This window comes from Corvus hawaiiensis, chromosome 16 (genome assembly GCF_020740725.1).
Source record: "Corvus hawaiiensis isolate bCorHaw1 chromosome 16, bCorHaw1.pri.cur, whole genome shotgun sequence".
NCBI classification, from domain to species: Eukaryota; Metazoa; Chordata; class Aves; order Passeriformes; family Corvidae; genus Corvus; species Corvus hawaiiensis.
Window position 1 is genome coordinate 13,803,667 of NC_063228.1, and position 24,166 is coordinate 13,827,832.

Consider the following 24,166-nt stretch of genomic DNA (forward strand, 5'->3'; position numbering starts at 1 on the left):
AGTAGAAGAGGATTATTCTTGCGGATTCCAGGGTCAGCTTTTTGCAGGCATGCATGGCCTTCTCATCTCCTGGGGTTGGCCCCAGTCAGGGAATTGTGCAGATATTTCTTTGCCCCAAAGTTCTCTAACTTTTCCCAGATAATACAGCCTGCGGGGGCAAGGAGGGTTTGTAAGGTTAGTGTCAGGAAACAGCTGCTTGGGAAAGTCCTCTTCCTTACTTCTGGATAAAGCAGTGTGGTAAATTACTCTGACTGCTCACCTGGACTGAGGTAGGCAACCCCACCAGGCAGTCACCCTAGCACTCACAGGAAAGGAACAAAGGGATCCTGCACATGGAGAATCCGTGTCACCAAGTCACCAAGAGTAGAATTCATAAATTCCTTTTTTATTTGCTAAAAGCTGCAAACACATCTGCAGAATACAGACATTTGTTATCATCTTGAGCGAGGGGATGATGCCATTGAGTGTTAGCAACATGCACACACACAACAGAGGAGTCTCTTCACTGCCTTATTCACAGTGTGAGTTTTACATCACGCTGTGGATGTACATGTAGCCCAGGAAAGTCACTCCTAGAATAAAAACTGCTGGCAAATACTGTCCTCTCTTCACTGGATGTGACAAGGTACCAGCGGCAAAGGTTGGCAGCAGTGTCACTCTGCTGTCACATCGTGTCACACGGGAGTCCCACCACTGCAGCTGCAGATGTGCAGGCTCAGACAGACATTGGTGTCCCGAGCTTCTCCATGTTTTGATTAATTCATCTACAGTTTTCATACATGGGTTCAGGGACGGGTGCTTTCATCAACTTTGTGATCAAAATGTGTGCCAAGGATATTATGAGTCATATTCCAGACTCACTCGTAGTTTTGGAGAAGGGATTAATGGGGATGTTAAAATATTGCTCATTTATGCTATAGGCAGAGCTGGCAGCAGTGGCTGTAGTCACGGTTGCCCAACATTCCCCATTATATAAAATTTTGTTGTAGTTGCTCATATCTTTATCAGACTGTGTTGTTTGGTGTTCTTCCATGCTGAGATTCTGCCTCAGGCTGAATTATTTTGGCAAATTTCAGTAAAAACAAAGCGGGAGGAAATGACATTGTTTTGTTCATGTCAGAGTCTTACAATTTACATTGATAACCTTCCAGTTTTCCCACTTTGAAGCAGGGGTTTGGCAAGTGGGTTGCTGGAGGTGGGAGGATGCTGGCAGCTTGAACATGTGTTTTGCCATCCATGTGAGAATCCATTCAATATGACTGAATTACAGACTTGTGAAATTAAGATGGTTTAAAATTTTGGCAGTCAGAGTATCTGAAAAGTGTATTTACCATGGCTAAGACTTCAGAGACAGGAAACTGCAATTCCTGCTGCTCCTGATTGTGGAGCCTTCAGCACTCATTGTTAGGTGAGCCAACTCTCTTCTCACATCATCCAGAAAAGGCACTCACAAAAAAAAGGCTTTTTGTGCAGTGACAGGGAGGAGGTGAGATGGGGGAGTTCCTCCAACGGTGAGCAGGTGGTGTTGGGAGCTAGCAAGAGACAAGCTGTACAGGGTATTGGAACTGGAAAGGGGTTTTCCAATGCCTCCCAGAGTTTTCAGGTGCTGTAGCCAAAACTGCCTGTTCTTCATTCAGCCTTTTTGCTTTTTCCATGCATGGGGTGGGTAGAGCCAGAGGAGCCAACAGAGCAGGTAGGAAGGAAAGTGCACAGGGCATCTGCATTGTCTCTTACATCATTGAAAGGCCCTGTAGTAGAAGAGACAGAAGATCTCTGCAGGAAACAGGGGTCCTTCTGTGCTGGGTTTTGCCAGAGCAATGCTGGAAGACAGCTCACTGTGCATGCCTCAGCTTTCTGTCTGCTACTTGAGACCCAGATGAGATTTGCTGATGTGCTGAGCATGCATCAAGGCAGAAGTCTTAAAAAACACTGAGTATTAGGCCCAGAGCATTTCAAAATAAGCACCCACATCTTGAGAAAGTTGTGACAATTTCAGCATTGCAGTTGACTTTTTGTGCATAAGAGGATAATGGTTTTTCCTTCCCCAGAATAGCAGCACAAATAAATACAAGATACAATTGTGGAAATTGCCACAAGGAATCAACAGCAAAGTGAGTAATGGTGCATTCAACATGAGATTTGGATGATGTAAAAGTACAAAGAAGGGGGAAAATAAGGATATGAATCTATTTATCCTGTGCCCTGGGCAGATGAAGTTCTGCAGAGAGGAGTAAGAGATAGTGATACATGAGCGGAAGAGATACTTTTTGAGTAGAAGATACTTTTTTTCCAACTTATAGATTACTTTCCTTGCTGTCTTAAGAAGAAAACATCTAGAGCAATGATGCATTCCTGTAGTACCCACCTGTGTGTATGGTGTGGCCCATGGGCACTATCAGTATGGGCATCAGTAACAGATGATGGGTTTGTGTCACGCAGATGGGCTCCAGTGCTTCACAGCTCTTGTGCTCCAGGCCATACACAGAAAACAGCCTTTCCCTTCATCTGTGGAATTTCATTTCTAGTTATGGCACTTTGGGTGATTGCAATGTGCCAGTGGGTCAGACGAGCTCTAGTGCTCTGCTCCTGCTGTAGAAGAAGAAAATGGTGTCAGCAACACATCATGTCAACTGGGGGTGATTGTGGGCCCACCCACTGCCATCCAAAATGCAGAATTAAATCAGGTCTCACCTCTGGGGCTGCAAAAATGTGTCTTTTGCAATGGTCCTGTGCTGTATTCAATGTCTGGGGAGTTGTCAGTTGGAGCATTTGAAGTGATTGTCAGATCTTCTCTCCATGTAGGTTTTCTGCTGATATCAGTTATTCAGAGCACTTAAGAGTCTCTCCACACTTCCCCATTTTCACTAATTATCACAGTGTCTCTGGGGCCTCCCTCCCCTGTTGAATTTGGTTGGGTGTCAGCAAGTACCTTGTACTCAGAACTTCTGGAGAGATTAAAAAGACAACAGTGGAACACACAGAGTTTGCTCATCTAGCCTTGTGTCTTTAAGAAACTGAGATAGAAAACCAAATACAGTCATCTTTTATCTGAACAGTGGTTAATTTGTTTAGAACAAAAAGCACGTTGCTTGCATTGTCACTTATTCCTCCTATATGGAGCTGTCAGCTGGTTTTAATTGTATAAAGATAAATAGGAATGGAATAAGGCTTCAAACAGCTCTTTTATAGCACTTGGAGTGGACATGGTACTTCATATATATACCACAATAATGCATACCAGATGAAAGGATACTGTGGAATTTGTGCAATAAAGGTAAAAGCCCATATATCTGCCTGTTCCAATGGATGAGAACCAAAACAGAAAAAATTTTGAAGGCAAAAATAACAACAAACCCCAGCACAGTTCTTGAAGTCAAGTTTCACCTGCTGTGAAGTGCCCCCAGGAAAAACAAACACAGGATTTGCCCAAGCAGTGGCCAAATCTCATCATAAGGGGAATGGACCACATGTATAAACCTCCCAAACAATTAAAGATGTTTCACCTCCCCCCAGGTCTGGAGTTTAGCTGGACCCTTTGGTATTGCTGCGTCCCAGGGATCACCCTGTGGACTCCTGTGCAATTTGTCTCTGAGCAACTCTTTTCCTTTTAATTTTTTCCCCCTCCCTGCCTCCTTCAGAGGTTTTTATCTCCATTTTAATACATGGTTCAGTGAGGTGAACTGGTTCTTGCACCTTGGATTATTAAGAATGCCTCTGGAGATATGTCACCCTCAGGAGCGGAGCATGCCCAGCACACCAATCTTGGAGTTCCAGTCAAAGAATTCCCAGTATACAGGGATTACTGACCCACCTGCCCTGGCTCCCTTTGGATGCTGGTCTCCATCTTTCTTAGTTTTCCAGTCAGACACCAAATTTAGATCCATTTGTTAAAGAACAGACATGAGAAATGGGAAACTGAATCCACTGACTTCATTCTTCCTTTTAAAATATGACTTTGTATGACCTTGATGCAGCGATTGATGGTTTGGCTTCCAGGTCTGGCTGGAGATGCAAGGTTTGGTGACTGTCCCAAAACTAGGACTGTGAAAGGGTACTTCATGCTCACCATCTAAGGAAAAGTTACTTTAATCCTTGCTTAAAAGGAGGGCTGCTTTGTAGCAGCTTCACAAGACCATCTTCCTTCTGTAAGTCTATTTTCCAGAGACAACAGCAAGTTGTTTGCTGTTAGTCTGCTAAACTCTTAAAAAAGAAAGAAAATAAGTGTTTCTAGAAAAAGAAATACCCTTTTTAACAGCATCTGTCTCCCTTAGACACAGTTTCTGTATTTTACATTCCTTCTAGTGGTTGTTATTACAGTTCTTCTGAGGATTTGTCATTGCTGTCAACCTCTAATAGACCTTGTCAGAAGGACAACATGACTCTGTCCACCCTCCTCTTGCCCCAGCCCCTGCATTATATTGCCCAGGTCAGCTTGAGCTGTGAAGGGAAAGTTAGATTACGAGCTCCCAGTAGAGACCAGGAGACCATGTTAGGATTTATACTTTTGCTGTGATGCTGACGTCTCTTTGGAGCTGAGCAATAAATAATAGAGCAAGTTTTAAAGCTTTTTGCAGCTTGCCAGTATGTTGTTGTTGATACAGCCTGCTGTTTGTTAACATGATCCAACAAGTATCCTTTAATGACCCCATTTGGGGAGCCTGTGAGACTCCAGAGCACTGCTAGAGAAGCTGTTTCATGGTGCTGTACTTCTGAGACCTACTTATCTGTCATGGTTGCAGTCAGCTGATGCTTATGAACTCTTGCTCATTATATGTTGGGGTCTCCTCCCCTGCCATGTAGCCCTGGGAGAGGGGCCCTGAGGGCACAGACACGGGGCTTCCCTGTCCCTGCTCAGCCTCGTTCCCATTGGTTGGTTTGTGTTCCCTGCGCGGGGAGAAGGACCCTTGGTCCCGTGACTGGAACAGTTCCTGAGCAGAGCTCCGGCCATGCGGCTGGAGAAATAAACATCTCTCTGAAACAGCTATCAAGAATCTGTCTGTCCGTATATATTTCCTTTCCACGGGACTCCTGGTTTGATATATGCGTGTTGCAGGATCCCCACTGCAACAAATGGTGGAGATTTGAGAGCAGAACGATCCCCGATCCCTAAGCGACTGATTTGTGTGAGTAAACCCTGGAAACTTTGGATTCCTCTTCTTGGTTTTGCTTTGCTATTCCATATCTGAACTATGGAGGAACCGTGGGAAGACTCTTGGCTCTCAGAGCCGCATATGGACATTTATCTTAAACTTAAAATGATTCTTGAACAACGATTTGTAAATTTTAGCTTGATTCAAGCTCAAAAAGAACTGAAACACTTCCTGGCATGGTTGTTTAAGAACTTTTTCTATGTTTCTTGGGATTTAATTCTTACCAAGGGCTTTTGGAAAACCGTTTGGACACAGTTAATACTGGAGTCAAAATATATGCCGATGGAAGAATATTTTCGTGAATATTATTTAGTTACCGAGACTGTTGAGCAATGTCAGCTGTGTCCTGGCGAAGGGAAGCGTGGCGCAGGGACCGTGCGGCCCAGGCCACGTGCACCGAGCGCTCTGCGAGCGGCGGCGAGGCAGTTCCCGCGCGCGGGCGGAGCCACGCGAGCCGCAGTGTCGGTGGCGGAGCGAGGAGCGGCGGGACCCGGCGGGACCCGCACGGCCGCGTGCAGCGCGTGGTGGAGCGAGCCCCGTGAACGCCCGACCGAGAGGGGCGGCGCGCGGGCGGCGGCTGGCGGCGATGGCGGTGGAGCGGAGCCGCGCCCAGCCGAGACACGCGCTGGAGCAGGGCGCGGGGAGGTCGTCGCTCGGGGGCCCGGCCGAGACGTGGGTGCAGCGCCCGGCAGCGGAAGCGAAGCTGCGACCAGAGGAGGCGACGCACGGAGAACTGAGCGGCGTGGCCCGGCCCGGCCCGCGCAGCCCCGAACGCGACCCCGGGAAGAGCGCGCAGGCACGAGCAGCTCCGACAATTCCAACACGGGAGTGACCGAAGGAGAGAGCAAAGACGCAGCGAGACAGAAAACAGCAGCCACTCGGAAAAAGGAAAAGATCATAGCAACTAAGACCTTAGGGATAGTAAAATGGTATAATGTTAAGCAAAATTATGGTTTTATAACAAGGTGTGACAACCAGCAAGACATATTCGTGCATAGAACTGCTATTAAAAAGAATAACCCTGAAAAATGCATCCCAAGCTTGGGAGATGGAGAAGTGGTGGAATTTAATATTGTACTAGGGAGAAAAGGGTTACAAGCATCGCAGGTCACTGGGCCTGATGGTGTTCCTGTAAAAGGCAGTATATATGCAAAAGATCGTAGTCATGTTAGACAATATCTCCATTGTAAGCCCCCCCTACAGTTTCCCTTTCCTAATCCCACCTTTCCCTTTTACCCTATGTCCTATTACCCCCAGTGTATTCCCAATCCGTTTTTTCACCCATGGTTTCCCTCACAAAACCATGCTTTTGCCAATTGTTTCCCCAAAAATCCCTTTCCAATGCCGAGTGGGGGATGAAAAGGGGGAGGGAAGAAGTTAAACCCTCTCCTGCCTCAGTTTCCCCACAAAGCATGCTCAGAGAATTCTGTCTCCCTTCTGTCAGCCCTAAGATGTTCCAGAGAATCTGTTTGGACATTTAAAGACTCAGGAGGGTGGCTTGTTTTGTTTTGAAACTGTTCTTGTTATGTTTATCCAGTTGTTTTCATTCTCCTTTTATTAAAATAAAACGGGTGAGGTGTTGGGGTCTCCTCCCCTGCCATGTAGCCCTGGGAGAGGGGCCCTGAGGGCACAGACACGGGGCTTCCCTGTCCCTGCTCAGCCTCGTTCCCATTGGTTGGTTTGTGTTCCCTGCGCGGGGAGAAGGACCCTTGGTCCCGTGACTGGAACAGTTCCTGAGCAGAGCTCCGGCCATGCGGCTGGAGAAATAAACATCTCTCTGAAACAGCTATCAAGAATCTGTCTGTCCGTATATATTTCCTTTCCACGGGACTCCTGGTTTGATATATGCGTGTTGCAGGATCCCCACTGCAACAATTATAAAATACTGATTGGAGGCAGAAGTCTTCTGCAGGGGTACTTCTTTTCTGTCCCGATCTAATGGTCTCTTGACTTTAAACTTGAATGTGTTCCCTAGATGGAAATAAAGTTAAATAAGACTTCGCAGGAATTTTTAATGTGAAGATATGAAACGTCTTTGTGAAGGTCTTTTGCTCAACTGAGTTGTTTTTTCATGTCCTGCCAATATCTGATCCCACTTCTTGACCTTTAATATACACTGAGAGAGAAGATTAGGATGTTTTTAATCAGCTGAATCTCCCCTCTGGGAGCACTATTAAATCTTGACTCTCAGCTTTATCTCTGCCGAGTCTTGCCAGCCCTCCATGGTTTTGGTTTTGTTACCAGCTGAGGTCAGAGTTCATTCACCTCAAAGGTTCTTGTTCAATGGGGGAAGTTTCTTGGATCATTTCTGTAGGAGTTAAGACACCAGCGAGCAACTCTGCTTGGAGGCAGACCTCTTCTCTTCATGTGCCTTGTGAGCCAGACCTTAATCAGTGAAATAAAGTCTTTTATTTTGTGCAGGATTACTGTTAATTCTGCCCACCTCATCATTAGTAGGGCTTCGTCAAAGGTCTTCATGAGCAAACTTGAGTGGTTTTGAGGTGCTAAGTCAGGTGCCTCATAGGCATTCAAAATATTACATCAGCTGATTTCTTCTGCAACCCAAATTTGTAATTTCATTAGAATTCCAAGTTTGTTGGCAATAAATTGGTAACGAGTATTGAGTTTCATACCGTTGTTCTGAAGGGAATTCAAGTGAGGCTAGCAAGTCTGTGGTCGTGCAGCTCAGCTTATGTTACACGGCCCAGTGGTACAGGCAAGCGGTTCAATGTCAAAGCTGCAAGTAGTCTCTGTAAAACAGAGCACCCCTGAGCTGCATATCTTCTCCTTTCATTTCAGCCATCTGCAATACCACTCAATGTTGTTATTGAAGTATTGGGAAATTTATCCCCGAAAGCAGTACAACAGTGGATTGCAGTGCTGGGGTTGATGCCCTCCTGAAAAACTTTGGCGGTCCAAGGAAGGACTGAGTCCCCATGGTCTTATATAGCCCTTGGATTCCAGTGGCTCTTGTTCCCCAGTGTGGTCCATGTACCTGTAGATGTCCCTGTCCTGTGTTTTTGAGCACTCCAGAGGCTCCGTAGGTATGTTGGAAGGCGGAGAATGATCTGGAGTCATTGGCCAAAGCTGGATGCTTTGTTTCCATCCAAAAACTTACTCATTCTACAGACCCTGGTCTTAAGTTACTGAACTTGTAGAGAAATCTGCTCGTAATTTCTTTCTTGTAAGTCCTTTCTTGTTGAGCAGAAATTTTGGCAAAGAAGAGTCAAGTCACTGGAGAATCCCCAGTTCTGCCTGGTTATACCAGGCCTCCTCAGATCTTTCCTTGGAATGAGCAGGCAAGAGGAAATACTTTCCATTTCAGAGAAGCGTGGACAAACAACGTTGCTTCAGACAGAGAAGAAAAGTGGCAGACGGAGTTACAGTGCTGAATCCTGCTGGCCAAAAGCATGCTCTTGCCTTTATTCAGTCATTCCTGGAACACAGTGTTCTTATTGTATTCCTCCTCACCCTGCTCAGTGCCTCTCCTCGGGCTCAGGGCTCGGAGATGCCCCAACCACGGTGCTGGCAGGTTTGGGGGAGTTAAAAAAAGCATCAAACACATCTTGGCAATGGAACCTGTCCCTCCTTGCCTGACGTTGGGTAAATGCGTGTTCTGAAAACCTGGATCCCGTTAGAAACGTTCCTGCTTTCTGGAAAACAAAGTACTCGCTTGCCTGGTTTAGTCATTAAGTAAATTTGTGGTTTGGTTGAGACAAAAAATAATGAAGAAAAGCTGTTGAAATCCTGGGATTAATTTGATAGTTTGCAGGCAGTGGTGTTTTTAAGTGGAGCTGCTGCCTTCTTTATGTTGTGAGCAGACCCAGGTACAAACCTGGGCTTCCCTCTTTCCCTGTGCCTCAGAGCCAGGCATTTGGAAGTAATTTGTTCCACGAAGGCCCTCTCGGTGCGGGCGAGGGGGTTGCTCTGGGCTGGGAGCCGCAGTGCGTGGGTGTCAGCACAGCCGGCCCGCGGCTGGAATGCCGGGAGACGCTTTCGGCTGCCTGTTCCATCTGCGGAGGGAGCAGCAGCCCAGGCTGCAGGTAGGACGGGTGGTCGCTCGCTCGGCATGGCATGGAAGGCTCTGAACCGTCAAGAGGTTCACTGGTATTATTCCATCTGTGACATGGTGGCCCCTTCTGGGAAGAACCGTTTCCTCTGGAGCTTCTTTACGTCTCCCTTCCCAGGGAGGCGAAACCGTGGGGCAAAAGGCAGAGAGGCCCGTGCAAAGACCCCCACAGCACTTTGCAAAGCATTTCCCCTCTCCACCAGCCCCAATTTAGCTGGGACAGTCACCAAGGAAAGCAGAGAGCAGGGAGCTGGCACTGAAATGCTGTCTGAAATGCCTGCTCTGTGTGTTCATCCACTTAACCACACACACATACATATACATATACATATACATATACATATACATATACATATACATATACATATATATATATATAAATATAAAATCACTTGTATTAAACATAGATGTCATTTCAGTCTGAGAAGCCAGTTAGCAGAGTGGAAAGCTGTTGCCAATCAGCCTCTTGCTGAATTTTCCCCAGCTCTCAGTTTAAGCAGGGGAAAGGAGACTGCATTATCAGGCCTCTCTACCTGCATCCGTGCTAGCAATCCTGGTGCCCCAGGGAGAGCACATCTGGAGGGTCAAAAAATCAGGGATGAGGACTCAGATCCCACTCGTTTCAGGGGTTAATGTGTGGACGTTCAGAACATCCCTGCACGAGCTTAATTCTGTCCCTTCCAATAAAATATTAAAAATAGTTCTCCTGTGATGTATTGTCTGACAGAGGCCAGGACATGGAGGCGAGTGTGGCTCATGGGTGGGAGCAGTGTACCCTGGATATCCAAAATGCACATGTACTGCTGGGTTTGCCCTTCTTTTGTAGCTTCTGAAGTCACTACAGCAGCTTTTGGATGGCTGATGCAGCCTGGCTGCTCCAAAGCAGTGAGGCTCTTGTTCAGTCACAATTAATGCAGCCAGATATCCTGTATCTTTTATAGAAAATATCCCTGACACCAGCCTTTCATGACTGGTAAGGATTCATATCAATCATGTCATCATTTAAAAAACCAAACAAAACTACTATGTTATGGTATGAACTCAGACTAATATATTGAAATTAACCTAGACAGATACCTGCTATTGTTAGATATGGAACAGAATGTTCTGCAACATTTGCTTTATTTCAGGAAGATGATCCAATTGTCCTGTTAATTGTTGTGCAGACATTGTGTTGCCCATATTTTTTTTTTTTTCAATTTAATGAATATCTTGTGCCTTGAGCTATTAAATAAATGAGGTTTGTGTTCTTATTCTAGGGGAAACAGGCATTGTTTTTAGGAAGGATTTGCTTTTATTGTTTGTCAGACTCAGATTTTTGCAGTTTTGATTTTAAATCTGTAACTAGTGGACAAAATCCAGTATTTACATTGGGGTAATGAGTGAGCACAGCCTCGCCTTCATTGGGAAGGAGGAGCTGGGAGGGCTGGTTTGAAGATGCGCAGTCAGATGAAATCTTGAGGGACTTGTTCTGCAGTTTCCTTGGAACACAGTGGTTTCACCTTGTTGTCTGAAAGCCTTTCCTAAGAAGGTTAGGGTGGTGATAGGGCAGTACAGCCACAATATTTAGCCTATCTAGTCCTTATTTGCCTCCTAAGGCAAACATTTTATTTCCTGCATTTCAACTTCCTTCCTAGATTCTCTCCCCCACCTTGCTGTATCCTATGATCTAAATTACTGGTTGCAATTAGTTCATCCTCTGTACATTAGTCCTGCCTGAGAAGTAGCATGTCCTTGGTAAATGCAAAGGATTTTGAAACTGGAAATTCAGACTGGTGAATCTTGCATTTAGCTTTTGTAACTGTGCTTTAATACTTCACAATAATTGCTGAAGCTTCCCATAAAATAATCTCCATGTAGTCCTAAAATGGAATTGAATGCCTTAGAAGAAAAGAGAAGAAGAAGACCCCTTATCTGTACTTTTAGTTACATTTTTATTTATTTCCCTTCTTCCTCTGGCGTGGGAGGATGAATACGCAGGGAAGAAGATACAGATTTGCAAAGGCAAGGAGTGCTAAAGAGCGTCATTTTTTTCATCAGCTTTTAAAAGCCAGACTGTAATCATAAATTCCCTGATAGCTGGAGCATGCAGAAATCGTCTTTAAGCCTACAAGTGACAGGCTGCTGTTGCTTTTCAAACTTCAGATTTCATTTTTTTGTAAGACACAACTTTGATCTGGTTCCTTTGTAATGCTCTGCAGAGCGCCGGGGCCGCTGCGCTCGCCGGCTGCAGAGCTGGAAGTGAACTTTCTTGGCAAGAGCCATCTGGAGACCTCAAAGAACAGATTAACTTGTCCAGAATTGATGTGATCTTTGAAGAAGCTGCCCTTGCCTGGAACACATGTGATTAGCCTGACATTGGCAGTGATAAAGTTGAGATGCACAGCAGTGTCTGAGTACCCAGAGTAATTGGGAAGAGTTTTAAGTGGAGCAACCCCAACAATCTGCAATCAGATTATCAGGTAAATCCCCAATTTTAACCTCTTGAGCCGACTTTGCGTCTTTAGCGCAGATCAAATCCAGTCGGGAGTGAAGGTTTTCAGCTTTGCATCTTCATAGACTTTTTGTTCTTAGCTCCAAAACGTTCCCATGATGATGCTTTGGGAAAAGCTGTATGGTGCAACTTCTGTGGTAGTTGTTGGTACCACGGATTGGAAACAGACTTTTCTGTTCAGGTGGTGGATTAATGTAATCTTGTAAATTGGACTCCATGGTGGATGCTGTTGTAATCCCTTGTTTAAAGGTGACCCTGCTGCTGGGACACTCTTGTCAGCACGTGCTATTTAGATATGCTGAAGGGATTTGCTTCGGCTCGTACATCGTAGCCAACATGTGCAGCTTTTAATTTGATTGACTGGCTGTGATAATGAAATGTGGAACTGCATGAAGGATGTGACAGTCACCTGCTTGTTGGTAGATGTAAGTTTTGGAAGTAAGTGGCCAGCTGGAGACTCGGTGACATGTCGTTCTGGAAGGACTTTTTGTTTCTTGGATGGAAGTAAGTAATTTTTTAATTTTTTTTTTCCCACACTGAGTAAGTGGAACATGTCATAATAATGAGTTAGAATGATGTCTCAGCATTGGACCGCATCCTCCCAATCACGAATGCAAAATGACCAAATAAGAGTAATGCTTAGTCCTGGTTTCCTAGAAATGGTCATCTTCAGAAACACAGGACTGCAAAAGTTTGAACTAATTTTTCAAAAGTTGGTGTGAAAAAGCAGGGTGGGAGCACAGAATGAGTAGCTGGGTCCCATTGAGTTGCAGTCCTGATCTGTGGCTTCAGGGCACCATCCCTCAGCCCAAACACCACCCACCAGAAGAGGAAAGGAGGAATTGTGTCCTGCTGTGAGGTTCCTCACTGCAGTGCAGGAGGGAGGGCATCGAGGCTCCTCCACCTGCCATCGGCTGTGGTGAGACACCTGGAGTTTCTGCAGAGCCCGTTTTTGGGATGTCCTTCTGTGGGACTTGCCAACATCCCCAGAACTCCTGCAGCTCAGAACTTTCCAAGGTGACTCATGGCTCAAGGTGTCCGGAAAATGGGATTTTTCCCATGTTAAAAATGAGCTGCTCACCAAAACTGTGGTGACCAAAGGTTCAGACTATGGGATGGGATGAAAGTTTCTGGAAGAGCTCTTCAGGTAGAATGCATTGGAATTTTGTGGTTGTCAGCTTCATGAGTCTTTTATCTCTTGGATTTGCTAATACTGTGTCCCAAACAGGTGCTTCCTTGGTAGTGCAGGGGTTTGGAGGAGCTTCCCATGCCACCGGGGAGTTTGAAGATGCACTTATTTCTGGGGCACCCTTGCAAGAAGAGGCATGCCTGGATTCTATCACAGCTTCAATTCTTTTGAGTAAAAATTTTCTTCCAGAAAATGTCAGTGTCATAAAAATTCAGTGCTGGAGCTGGAGAAGGTGGTAGCAATGAAAACTGATGGTTTGATCATCTTCCCTGTTAAACTGGGAGCTGTTCCAGCCACGCTGGAACTGCTAGCAGGCTTGGGAAGACCATGTCTCTCAGACCTGCCAGTAGAGTGTTGCGCAACTTATTCCCTCCAGTGCAAATTTAAATTCTACAGAATTAGTTGCCTAGCGGCCTTTCATCTTCAATGAAGTTTCCTTCTTGCCTTAGTGGATTTTTTCCCATGCTTGATGAAGAACATCAGTGAAGGAGGTACATAACTGGTGAGAACCAAAGGGAGTGCCCCACAGATTTGGCTTTGGAGGCGGGATCGGTGAGCTCTTCCTCCCACTGTGGGACCTGAAGGTGATGCAATTCTTCCCCAGAGCACACCAACCCTGGGATTTTTGCATAGAGCAAAGAGTAGTGTGTTTGGCAAAGGTTGGAGACTTTGCATCTTTGATTTAAAATTGAAATAGCCATCAGGGGAAATTGTGTGAGGGAGAGTGGGGATCCCAGGCTGGAAGGAAAAGAATGCTCTTAGGGCCTCAGAATACAGTGGGAACTCCACACAGAGCAAGAGGAATGAAGAGGACCTCACCTCTCTGCTCACTTACATTGAGGCTCCAAGATCTGATGGTGCCAATGTCTAAAGTGCTGGGTGCTTGGTCAGAGGAGTTAGAGATTTGGGGATGGCTGGGATGCAGCCAGGACAGCGTGCAAAATAAACCCAGAACAGGTAGAAGGAAACCTTAAGGAAGTTCTTGCTGTTTTTCTACGGCAGTTTAGGCCCTTGTCAGCATTACCAGAGTGTGCAGTGATCAGCGGAGGGCTTTATGCAAAGAAAAAGCAGCTGGTCAGGCTGACTTACTTGGGTCACTGTGATCTCTGTTATAATTGTTCCCTATGTGATTATTTTGAGGGTTGAACAACTGAGAGCTGCAGAAGAGACATGCAGCTTTATTTCTGCAATGTATGAAATGTTCTGTGTTCGTTTCAAAAATGCTCATTGCTCTTTCTGTCTTAAAAAATGAAATAAAATTCTGGAAGGCTGCAGGAATTTTTGTGAAGTCTAACTTTAAATGCTCACCTTTCCTTTTATCACCCTTATCAGTGCATAGAGCTCAGTATGTGAGGTTTTTAGCTGACATTTCAAATCGCTCTGAGGGTGCCTTAATCCCTTTTAAAGCAGCCTCCCCTCCCAGATCAGAAGTGACCGGTTTTTTTTGTTAGACTCCATGTTCCTTTAATGTTTTCCTCCTAATAGATGTTGAAAGCGTTCTTCAGAGGCACGGCACAAAACATTCGAATAGTGATACGAGCCAGCTGAAGAGAGTTGTCAGGGAGAGAGAACATTAGGAGAAGGATTGAATACAGATGGATTCCTCAAAAGTAATGTAACCTGTTATGATTGCTTTGAAATCCTATACCCTTTCCATCTCCTTACGCTTACCAAAAGTTTACATTTGCATTGAAGTATTAGAGGCAGAGCTAAAATGGAAGTAATCCCTGCTGTATACATACTTAAGCGTGTAATTTTAGCTAAATACAACAGTTGTGACCAAACCTGCATCCTCAGTGGGAAGACCACAGCTGGAGAGTGTTGTGGGAGAGCCCAGCCATCCCGTTTCCTCCAGAGGTGCCAGGGACCACCCAGGACCCATCTGCTCCCTCTTGGTTCCTTCAGCCATCGCAGTTCCACACCCAACAACCTCTACAGGTGCTCTCTGCTGCTCTGTCTTTATATCAGCAGATACAAAGGAGAAATGGATTGCCCTGTGCATTTTATTCTATCTGAGTGCTTTCTTAATATACTGCTAGAATAATCCATGCCCCTTCCAGAGAGTCCTGGCAAAAGGTCCACTAGAAGTTGGTGCTGTATTTTAATTGGGTTGTCCAAAAATCATCCTTCTCTTTGCCCTCAGGGAAGGCCTGAGCTATCCATCATTCCTGCCTCAATTTAAGAGGTTGTCTCAGCCTCCATCAGACGGCTGTCATGTCGGATTTGACAGGAGAGTTGCACTGCACAGCGCACCTTTAATGTTCAGAACTGACCGTTCTGTACAGGGAGAACGGCTGAAGGGGGCTGGTGACGTTTTCACTTATTATCCCTTGCTTTTTAGGGTGAACTTGTTCAAATTATTTTCAGTACTTGCCCCAGAAAGCTGTTCTGAAATCTGATGGAATATAGAAATGAGTTTGCTCCAGTGCACATCTGCAGCGACTGACAGAAAGTTTGCATGCTAGAAAGTATCTGTGGTGATTCACCATCCCAAATCTCCCTTTGTGCTCGTCCCCAGCCGACTGTATTGTACCCAAGCATGGAGAAGCCTCACAAGGCTCCCTTCTGCCAAACAGCCATGAAAAACCTCAACTGGCTCAGTTTTGAATGCTCTTTGCACCATTCTGCAACTATACTGAGCTTCATCATCCAAGGAGAAATAGTTTGGAGTTTTGGTCGGTTTGTGGCACACAAAGTATTCATTTTCTCTTTGTGAGAGTTGGAGAGTAATTTGTTTCTAACTGACCCCATAATGGACCTGAAACAATATGATTTTTCCTAGTGACCACTGAATATCCATGATCCCTTGAATTACAAGGAAAATAGGTTGTGTGCTGAGGACCCAAAGGGCAGGTGAGCAGGAGCTGGGTGAGCAATACATTAGGTGAAGGCTGTAGCCCTGTCCAATTCAGGTTTTAAAATACTTTGGTAGCGCTTCCATCCTGGTACACCACTTGCCATCTTTTACATAACAGCATCTGAAAACCTCTGCTTTAAATGGGCTCTTTGCCAGTCCCAGTTCATGTAGTGCCTGTCCTGCATTTGTACTCCATACAAATATACACAAACCTTTGCTGGTGTCTTTGCTGGTGTCTTCTTCACCTCTGGTCCCTCCATCTGTGTGTTTCTCACGGGTTTCCTTGTCTTATGAAAATATAAACTCATCAGGGCAGGGGCTGTTTTCTGTTGTCTGTAGGACTTTAACCACTGCAGTAGAACCAGAAATGCGTTTCTTGGCGGAACAGGGAAGCACACATTGCATGATGTGCCCTCCATGGAGATGTTTGCTCAGGGCCCATTGCAAACCACATCAACCAGGTGCCGATTACTGAGTTACTAAGTAAAAGATGATGCTGATGAGCTTTGTGATCTGAACTGAAGCAGGACTCTGATTTTCAGGGCTTGGAAAACACAGGAATTCATCAACTTCAAAATATCTTGAAAATGCTCCTCTTCATGCAGAGGGGCAGGCAGGGAGAGCAGGGGATTAAGTGCTGTTTGGTTGATGTGAACATTTCAGTTTGTTCCTTCTTCTGGCAAATTAGAAAATGACTTGCAGGAGAACACAATGCCTGCATGGCCTGTCTGTCCTGCAGGGTGGCAGAGCTGGAGGCATGTTGGCAGTGGTGGCTTTTCTATGCTGGTGGCAGAGTCAGCGTGAAGGAATTCTTGCCTGCTTGGTTCACAGGCTGCTTCACCATCAATGCAGGTCTCCTCCTGAGCAAGGAACTCACTTCCCAGGTTAGCTCATGCAGGCAGCCTCCCTTCCTGATGTTTTGCTGAAGAGAAGGAGGCTGGCCTGCATGTATACTTGAATAACAAGGCATGGGTTGTGTACAAACCAGCCTTCATAGATCCATGAGCAGATTGTCCACTGGAAAAGCTGGTGTGATTAGGTGGTCCTTCCTAGTGGAATTTGCAAGTGTCTGATGTACCTCAGTGCAACACTGGAGGTTGGTTTTAGGTAATGTGCTATGAGCAACAGCTGTTTCTTTGCGTCACCTCCTTGCCTCTACAAATATGTTGGAGTAAAGAGGGATGTTAAAGTAAGCATAGAATGGGTGAGCTGTACTACACATCCCTCCCTGCTGGAAGAGCAGAAGACTGTTTTGACTAAGAAAAACACTGTCTTACTATCTAGGTATTGCTTTTAGATGCTCATAGAATGACAATGCTAAGCAGCTGGCCCATGGACTCCATAAACCCTGATGGAAACACAACTTCTTCCCTATAGTCTCATTCCCTCCCTTATCTCTAACAGTATCATCTTCATTACTCAATGAATTCCCTTTTTCTTCCAGTTAGGAGTCAAATTGTTCATGGCTCTATCAGTGCAACTTATTGTTAACACAGCTTATTCTGTAGCCCGTTGTGGAGGCTGGGGCTCCAGGCAGAGTCCTTCTGCCTGGTCATGCAGAGCATGATCAAGGTTGTGTCCTTCTAACTTGACTCTCATTTTTCTCTCACAGGCATGGGTCGTGGAGAGAGCCTGTTAACCCCTACTATGTCAACACGGGCTATGCTCTGGCACCAGCCACCAGTGCCAACGACAGCGAGCAGCAGAGCATGTCCAGCGACGCCGACACCATGTCTCTGACAGACAGCAGTGTGTAAGTAACTCCAGCCTGGGGGACAGCCACGTGTGCCTTCAGCAGTGCTGCTGTTGGGTTGTTCTGGGAGAGAGACTTTGCCACAGCTGGGTTTGGGGGGAATGTCTGAATAGACCACGGTCATGATCATTCTCTCTTTTCGGTTACTTTGTCACTGTGCAAGCTACCCAGCTTTGCCAGTCTTGGGAACATTTGCAGCATAAAATACTTTGAGTGATCTAAAATAAATGGTGTTCGGTCAGAGTTTCTGCAATGTTTCGTAAGCCAGGTGCAAGAATTGGTAATGTTGGATGACTTTGTAGTAACTGATTTGAGATACGTTATCTTCTGAATGTTAGACTGAGCCTTCTACTTACCTGGGTATTCCTCTCGAGGTTTTATGCTGCCAATTCACAGAATGGGTCAGGTTGGAAGAGACCATCTGGTCCAACCTCCCTGCTCAAGCAAGGTCATCCTAGAGTAGCTTTCACAGAATTGTGTCCAGATGGTTCCGAAATATCTCCAGTGAGGTAGACTCCACAACCTCTCTGGACAATCTGTTCCAGTGCTTGATCACTGCACAGGGAAGATGTTCTTCCTCATGTTCAGGTGGAACTTTCTGGGCATCAGTGTCTGCCTGTTGCCTCTTGTCCTGTTGCTGGGCACCACAGAGCAGAGCCTGGTCCATCCTCTGAAACCTTCCTGCAGATAGGAATTGATGAGGTCCCTTCTCAGCCAGCTCTTCTGGAGGCTAACCAGGCCCAGTTCGCTCAGCCTGTCCTCATAAGAGATGCTCCAGTCTCTTTGTTGCTCTCCTCTGGACTCACTCCAGGAACTCTGTGTCTCTCTTGCCCTGGCGAGCTCAGAAAACGACTCAGCACACCAGATGGAGTAACAGCTCAGCCTGTGATGGCTCTGCAGAAGGATTGGTGTCTGACCAGTTCTAGTTTGTCTGGTGACCACTGCACTTTAACACAATTTGTGCTGATAAGCCCCAGCCAAATATGTTTTCCCTTTCTGTCTCTCATGACAGTGCCCTGTATCTCACCCACGAGATGCCTTCCTTAAAGATGGTCTGCAAAGGAAGAAAAAAGGGGTTATGAGATTTTGTTGTGACTGCATCTCTGTGATAGGAAGAAAAGGATTTGGGGAAAAATATTCACTGTTTGGTCTGGTTTTTAGTAGTGCAAATGCAAAGTGTCTTTCTGTAGAGTAGAAACCCTTTGTTTCTTCAGGCAAGAGATGACAGGTTTACAGAATTAGGAGAGGGTTTTATTAATGGCAGTGCTGTAAACACAGAGTCCTCCAAGAGGCTCGTTTAGTGTCACTGTGATTGTCAGGAGCTGTCAGACCTTGTTGAAGAAACTTTCCAGCCTGTGCCATGGATGCTGTTAATGGGTGCTGCCACAGTTCCCCACCTGCCCTCAGTTCATACAGTGAGACTGGGAGTGTGCAATTTGGCCAGGGAGGTTCTGTGTCTGTGGTGGTCGCCCTGCCTGAGCCAGTAGCTTGCTTGTCTCTGGCTCCACAGAGGCTTGGGGCCATGTAGGAGCAGCTGTGAGTCCATTCTGCACCCTGACACCAGCTCCTCACACATTATCCACGTCATGTTATAAAATGGAGGAGGCAGGCCTTGGCCAAAGGGGCCTGGGAGGAGGAGGATGCCCCCAGGATAGAACCCTGTAGACAACTGCTAATTAAAGGCTCCATTTGATACAAATCCAGCTGCTCTGCCACATCCTTCTGCAATTCTTCATATTCATCAATTTATGTGGAGGAGTGCTCTGAACCTAGCAGGAGTCGTGTAACTTCTTGTTATCAGGAGAGACAGATGTAAGAACTCTTCAAAATTAATTAGCTTTTAGCACTTCCTTTCCCACTGGTCCAGCAGGCTCATGGGGCTGCACTGATCGTTATACCTGTGGTAAGTTGTGATGATTTATGCCAGAGTTCTTCACCCTCCTAATTTTTATTTCACTATCCACAGTTTGTTTCTTTCACAGGCAGAATAATTTCTTATTGGCCATCTTATGCTCCTTTTTCCTTTAGGCATTTTATCCCTCCTATGCCCACCATAGGCTGCTTCTAGGACTTTAATTACCACCAATATGTGCACTGCCTTCTGTTAATAACTAACCCAGTCTTAGTGGTTCATTTTAAGTAGGTTTTGAACTTCATAAGGGTAAACCTTCCTTTCTGTGCCTCTCAAACTGGATGCATGCAGAATCCCAAATTGGGATTCTGGATGTACAGCCTTGACTTTTGGCTTACACAGACTCTTGTTTTCAGCACTTGCTCTTCATTACATGCTTTAAAACTCCAGCACCAGATTTTACTCGGTTCTTACATGGCACTGCTGAACCTATCTGCCTACTTTCCTGAGTTTCAAAGGAATTTTTGCAGAATTGCTCAAGGCAGCAAAAATGAAGAACAACCAGATGAAGTTAAAGAAGGGACTCCTGCTGCTTGACAAGACTTACATGTCTCAGTGCTTTGAATTTAGGCCTCCTCTGAGGAAAATGGCAATAAAAGCCTCGTTTGCTGATGAGCGAGGTTCTTCCCTCTGTGTGCTGTTTACACACAGCAGTCACCCTCAATAATGAAGAAATCTGGCTTCTGCTCCAAGGCAGCACGTGAACGAGGTGCAATCCAAGGCACAAACCTCCATCATACCCTCCATGAGGGGAAAATGTATCTGGACAATTGGGATGCAAACACTGGCTAATTGAGGAATGCTAACAAACCAGGAGAGCAAGGCATGCTCTTCAGTGCAGGCCAGTGGAGAAGGCAGGCACCGAGTGTTTGCGGTGCTCTGCTGCACCAGTTCCCTTCCAAGCTTTGATGTTGGATTGATCCCAGCAACATGGGGTTTGGAAGTGGCTGCATGCGAAGCCTCTAGCAAAGACCTGAGTGATGCTCTGCCTGTCTGAGCTCCTGAGCTGGGGCGATTTTTTGGGAGCAGCCAGCTCACCAAACAGATTGTAAAACTGTGCTGTTACAAGCACACTTACCTAAAAGGCCAGCTTTCAACAGGATGTCTTTCCAGGCACTGGTAAATATTATTGTAATGGGTTGAATTTTTATAATGTTATCAGTCCCTGTTGTTGGAGTAGTTTGCTTTTTGAGTGGCTTAAAAAACATTGCTCTTAAGTGCCTGTGCTCTGCTGATTATTTTTCAGTCTTCCTGTGTCATAGGAATTCCTCTGCCCTTGTAGGCAAAACAGCTCTGGTCCTCTCTGCTGAAACCTGTTTTTATAATCAGCAGGGCAGCTGTGTTGTTTTAGCTGGTTTGTGTGGAGGCAAGGTCTGGGGAGGACACAGTGAGAGGCTCCGGCGAGCGCTGGCCCGGCAATGCTGCGGCCGCAGGTGGGACCAAGTCACTCACCGCTGATGTTCGGTGGAGGGTCAGTGGTAGGTCAGGGATTTGGGGCTCTGCCTGCCCCGTGGACTGCTCAGAGCCTGCCCCAGACTTGCAGCAGCATTTCCAGCAGTCCTAAACTGCTCTTGCTGTCTCAGATAACCCTTCTTGGGGATAGCATCTTCCCAAGTGGAGGAGGCGAGTCTGTGGGTGGGAGGGGTTGTCACAACTGAGGTGCTTGAGGCGATTTAAGGCAACTGTGGGTAGGAAGGCAGAAGGCAGCAGCTGAAACCATTAAATCTCCATGTGATGTTCCAATTCAGATGCAGAAACACATTAGGTCCATATCTATCTTGATTTCTTCAAGAGCTTACATGGTAAACAAGAGGTAATGTCTCCTCTTTAGCCCAGTGTTGTGCTCCAGCTGAACAATACTCCTTCCTCTGGGTCTTATCATGTGTCCTGGCTTATCTTAGTTGGGAGACAGCTTTGCTTTCCCCCAGGCACTTGGGAAGCCCTCGGTGTGGTGCCTGAAGGGATGGGTAGAGAGATGCTCCTTCCCCAATTCCAGTCAAACCTGCTCCAGAGTAGGGATGGCCATCCTCAGAACAAAGGGATTTAGGACAGTGGTTATTCCTTCAAAAAGTCCTGCAGATTAAATGCTATTCCTTGGATGACTGGCCTTTAACCAAAATGCTTGGTGATTTTCCCGTCATGCTTCTTTATGTGAAAAAAGTCTCTTGTGACAGAGGTGCTTTGATAAGAGTAATTGGTAGAAAATACCAGTTTGGCTGTGGATTTGTTTTCTGTCTTTCCTAAGGCTAGGGATCCAGAATTACCCCAAGTTTTCCTATATTTAAACCAGTTTAGCAGCTTTTTAATTTAAAAGATCCCAAATGATGATTTCCAATGTGTTAGGCATAATGGTTGGGTTTGAAGCCTGTCTGCAGAGGAGCAAAGACACCTCTGATCAGATCCAGCTGCAGAGCCACAGGCAACCCACTGCTCACCAGAGGCTCTTGCAGGTCAGTTTGGAGAGGAGAGGAAGCCTCCACATTTCCCCAACAGTAAACTCATTGCATTATCATTAAATAAACATTAGAAATACTCTTTTTCCCTTGTTGCATTTCAGCTCTGAGCTTTCTGGTGCTAAAGAAAATCACGTGATGAAACAAGGAAAAACAGTTTGGGAAAGTTTTATTCTAAAAGTAGATGTGCTGTAAAAAAGGTTTAATATTTTTTTTCATATATATATATATATTATTTCTCTATCTATTGAAAATATCTCAAAGCAAGCTACCTGACAAAAGGAAAACAAAAGTACGGTATTAGTTTTCCTTGCTTTCCCCCCATCTATTGAATAAGGTTTTGTTGGGATAAAATTAAAGTGCTTATCTTTGAATTTGCTTCCTCTGGTTGAGTTGGCACAGTACATTGAACGAAGGAATGTTCCAAGTTCAGAGGTGGCATTGGGGAATCTAGTTAAAATGACATCAAAGGCAGCACAGCGGGGCTGAACATGTGTTTGAAGCCGGATAGATTAGAGGCCATTATCAGCCTTTCGCTACTGTGCTGGGAACAAAAGTCGCTCTTTCCGCTGGGACTGCTGCTGGGGAGAATTAAAAAAAAGAGAGAGAGAGAGAGAGAAAGAAAGAAAAATTGCACTTTCTAACATAATGCCGCTTTCCCTGCAAATGGCCGTGTGGCTTTAGTGTGCGAGTTGTGTTCTGGCGCCCGGGTTTTGTGCACTGGTTAAGCTGAAATGTTGACTATTGATGCTGACCAGCGACAGCTAAAATAATCCCTCAGGTTTTTTATTTTTCCCTCTGAAAACTTCCAGTTGTTTTGTTGCCATCCGGTCTAGAAAAGGCTGCATCACAATGTGGTGAAACTCTTTAACCGTTGTGACTCTCATCATTAAAGAAAATTAAGCCACCTAATGAACACTGTCATGTTCCCTGTACAGCAACATGTGGGGAAGTTGTCCTGCTCCCAAGCCGTGTCACTGCAGGCACAGCAGAGATGATGCTCCCAACACACTCTTCCTCCTCCTACATTACCTGCAGCCACTTACCAGAGCTGTAATTAGCCTGGCTCATTTTCCGTTCCCTCGTTTGTCTTCCTGGTAAAAAGCACTTGTCATTAATCATGGGTTTTGTTTTATTTTATTTTAATGGTATTTCATTTTGAATGCCTGGGTTACTGCATGAAATGAGGTTCTTCTGATGTAGGTTGGTGGCGATTCTGCCCGCACCTGCATTTCCAGGGAGCCAGCAGGGCAGCCAGCATGATGGGAACGGGAATGAAAGCTGATGGTGGCCATCCTCACACAGGCTGGTGCTTGAGACTCGGGAGGTTTGCAGGCAAAACACCACAATAAACTGTGTTTCTCTTGCCAAATGGCACCTTGACTTTAAAAATCTGTGGATGAAACGGTTTGGTTTATGTTCTGGAGAAGCATCTGGGGAGAGGGATAGGTGCTAAGGACATTTGGCCTGTGCAAACATCTCATGTTGTGAGATGTGTCAGGACTGGCTCTTTTTCACAGCTGAGGGGTGCGGGGTTGGTAGAAGATGTGCCTGGAAGTTACGTGGTAGTTGGGACAAACTAAATCCCTCCATTCATTTCTACCCACCTCTGTGGTATTGCATGGCCCTCCCAAGCAGTTACCTCTACTGAATCAGGGAAATGTGTAAAACGAAAAAGCTCCAAATTGCCAAGCTCCAGGCTGGCATTTGGTTTTGCATTCATTGATTTTCCCCAAAGAACCCAAGGTAAACAGGAGGTGGGTCTGTGTCCTTTCGTAACTGGGCTCCACTCACCCACCTTCTCCTGGTCCCTTGGGTGTGAGTAGGGTGGTGGCAATGCTGAGAACAAAAATGCATTTCCTTTCTTTGCCTGGAGTCACACTTAGGCAGTGATGCTTTGCCATTTGGGGTGCTTAGCAGAGACTGGTGCCTCTGACCCACTGACTCCTGTGTACCCAGGCTCATGGCAGAGATGGATCCAACTCCTGGTCTGTCAGAACCAAGGATTGTGGCCACCACTGTCTCTTTCCTTTGCAGAGACCTCTGTCACCACCTCTTTCAGCACAGGCACAAAGCCAAGCAGTGCTGGTTCCCTTGGTTGTGACTGCCTGTGACATCCCTTCCTAACCTTGTCCAGCCTCCCCTGGGGAGGGGGCTGGTTCTTCCCTCCAGTGACCCCAGTATCAAGCCCATAATTTCAGATTGAGCTAGAGATCGCCTTGGGAGCAGTGGGGCTTATACCCCCTTGCTTTGATAAGCCATTTGAGCAGCTGTCTTGCTCTCTTAAAA

At 45.9% G+C, this 24,166-nt stretch overlaps 1 protein-coding gene across 2 annotated transcripts in view; it reads left to right on the forward strand.

Moving 5' to 3' along the window:
* AXIN1 (axin 1) overlaps positions 1-24,166 on the forward strand; it is a 73,898-nt gene that overhangs the window by 24,845 nt on the left and 24,887 nt on the right. For both annotated transcript variants that reach the window (XM_048320962.1, XM_048320963.1), the window contains exon 3: positions 17,372-17,512. In XM_048320962.1, the coding sequence (XP_048176919.1) occupies positions 17,372-17,512 (141 nt within the window). The remainder of the gene's footprint in view (positions 1-17,371; positions 17,513-24,166) is intronic.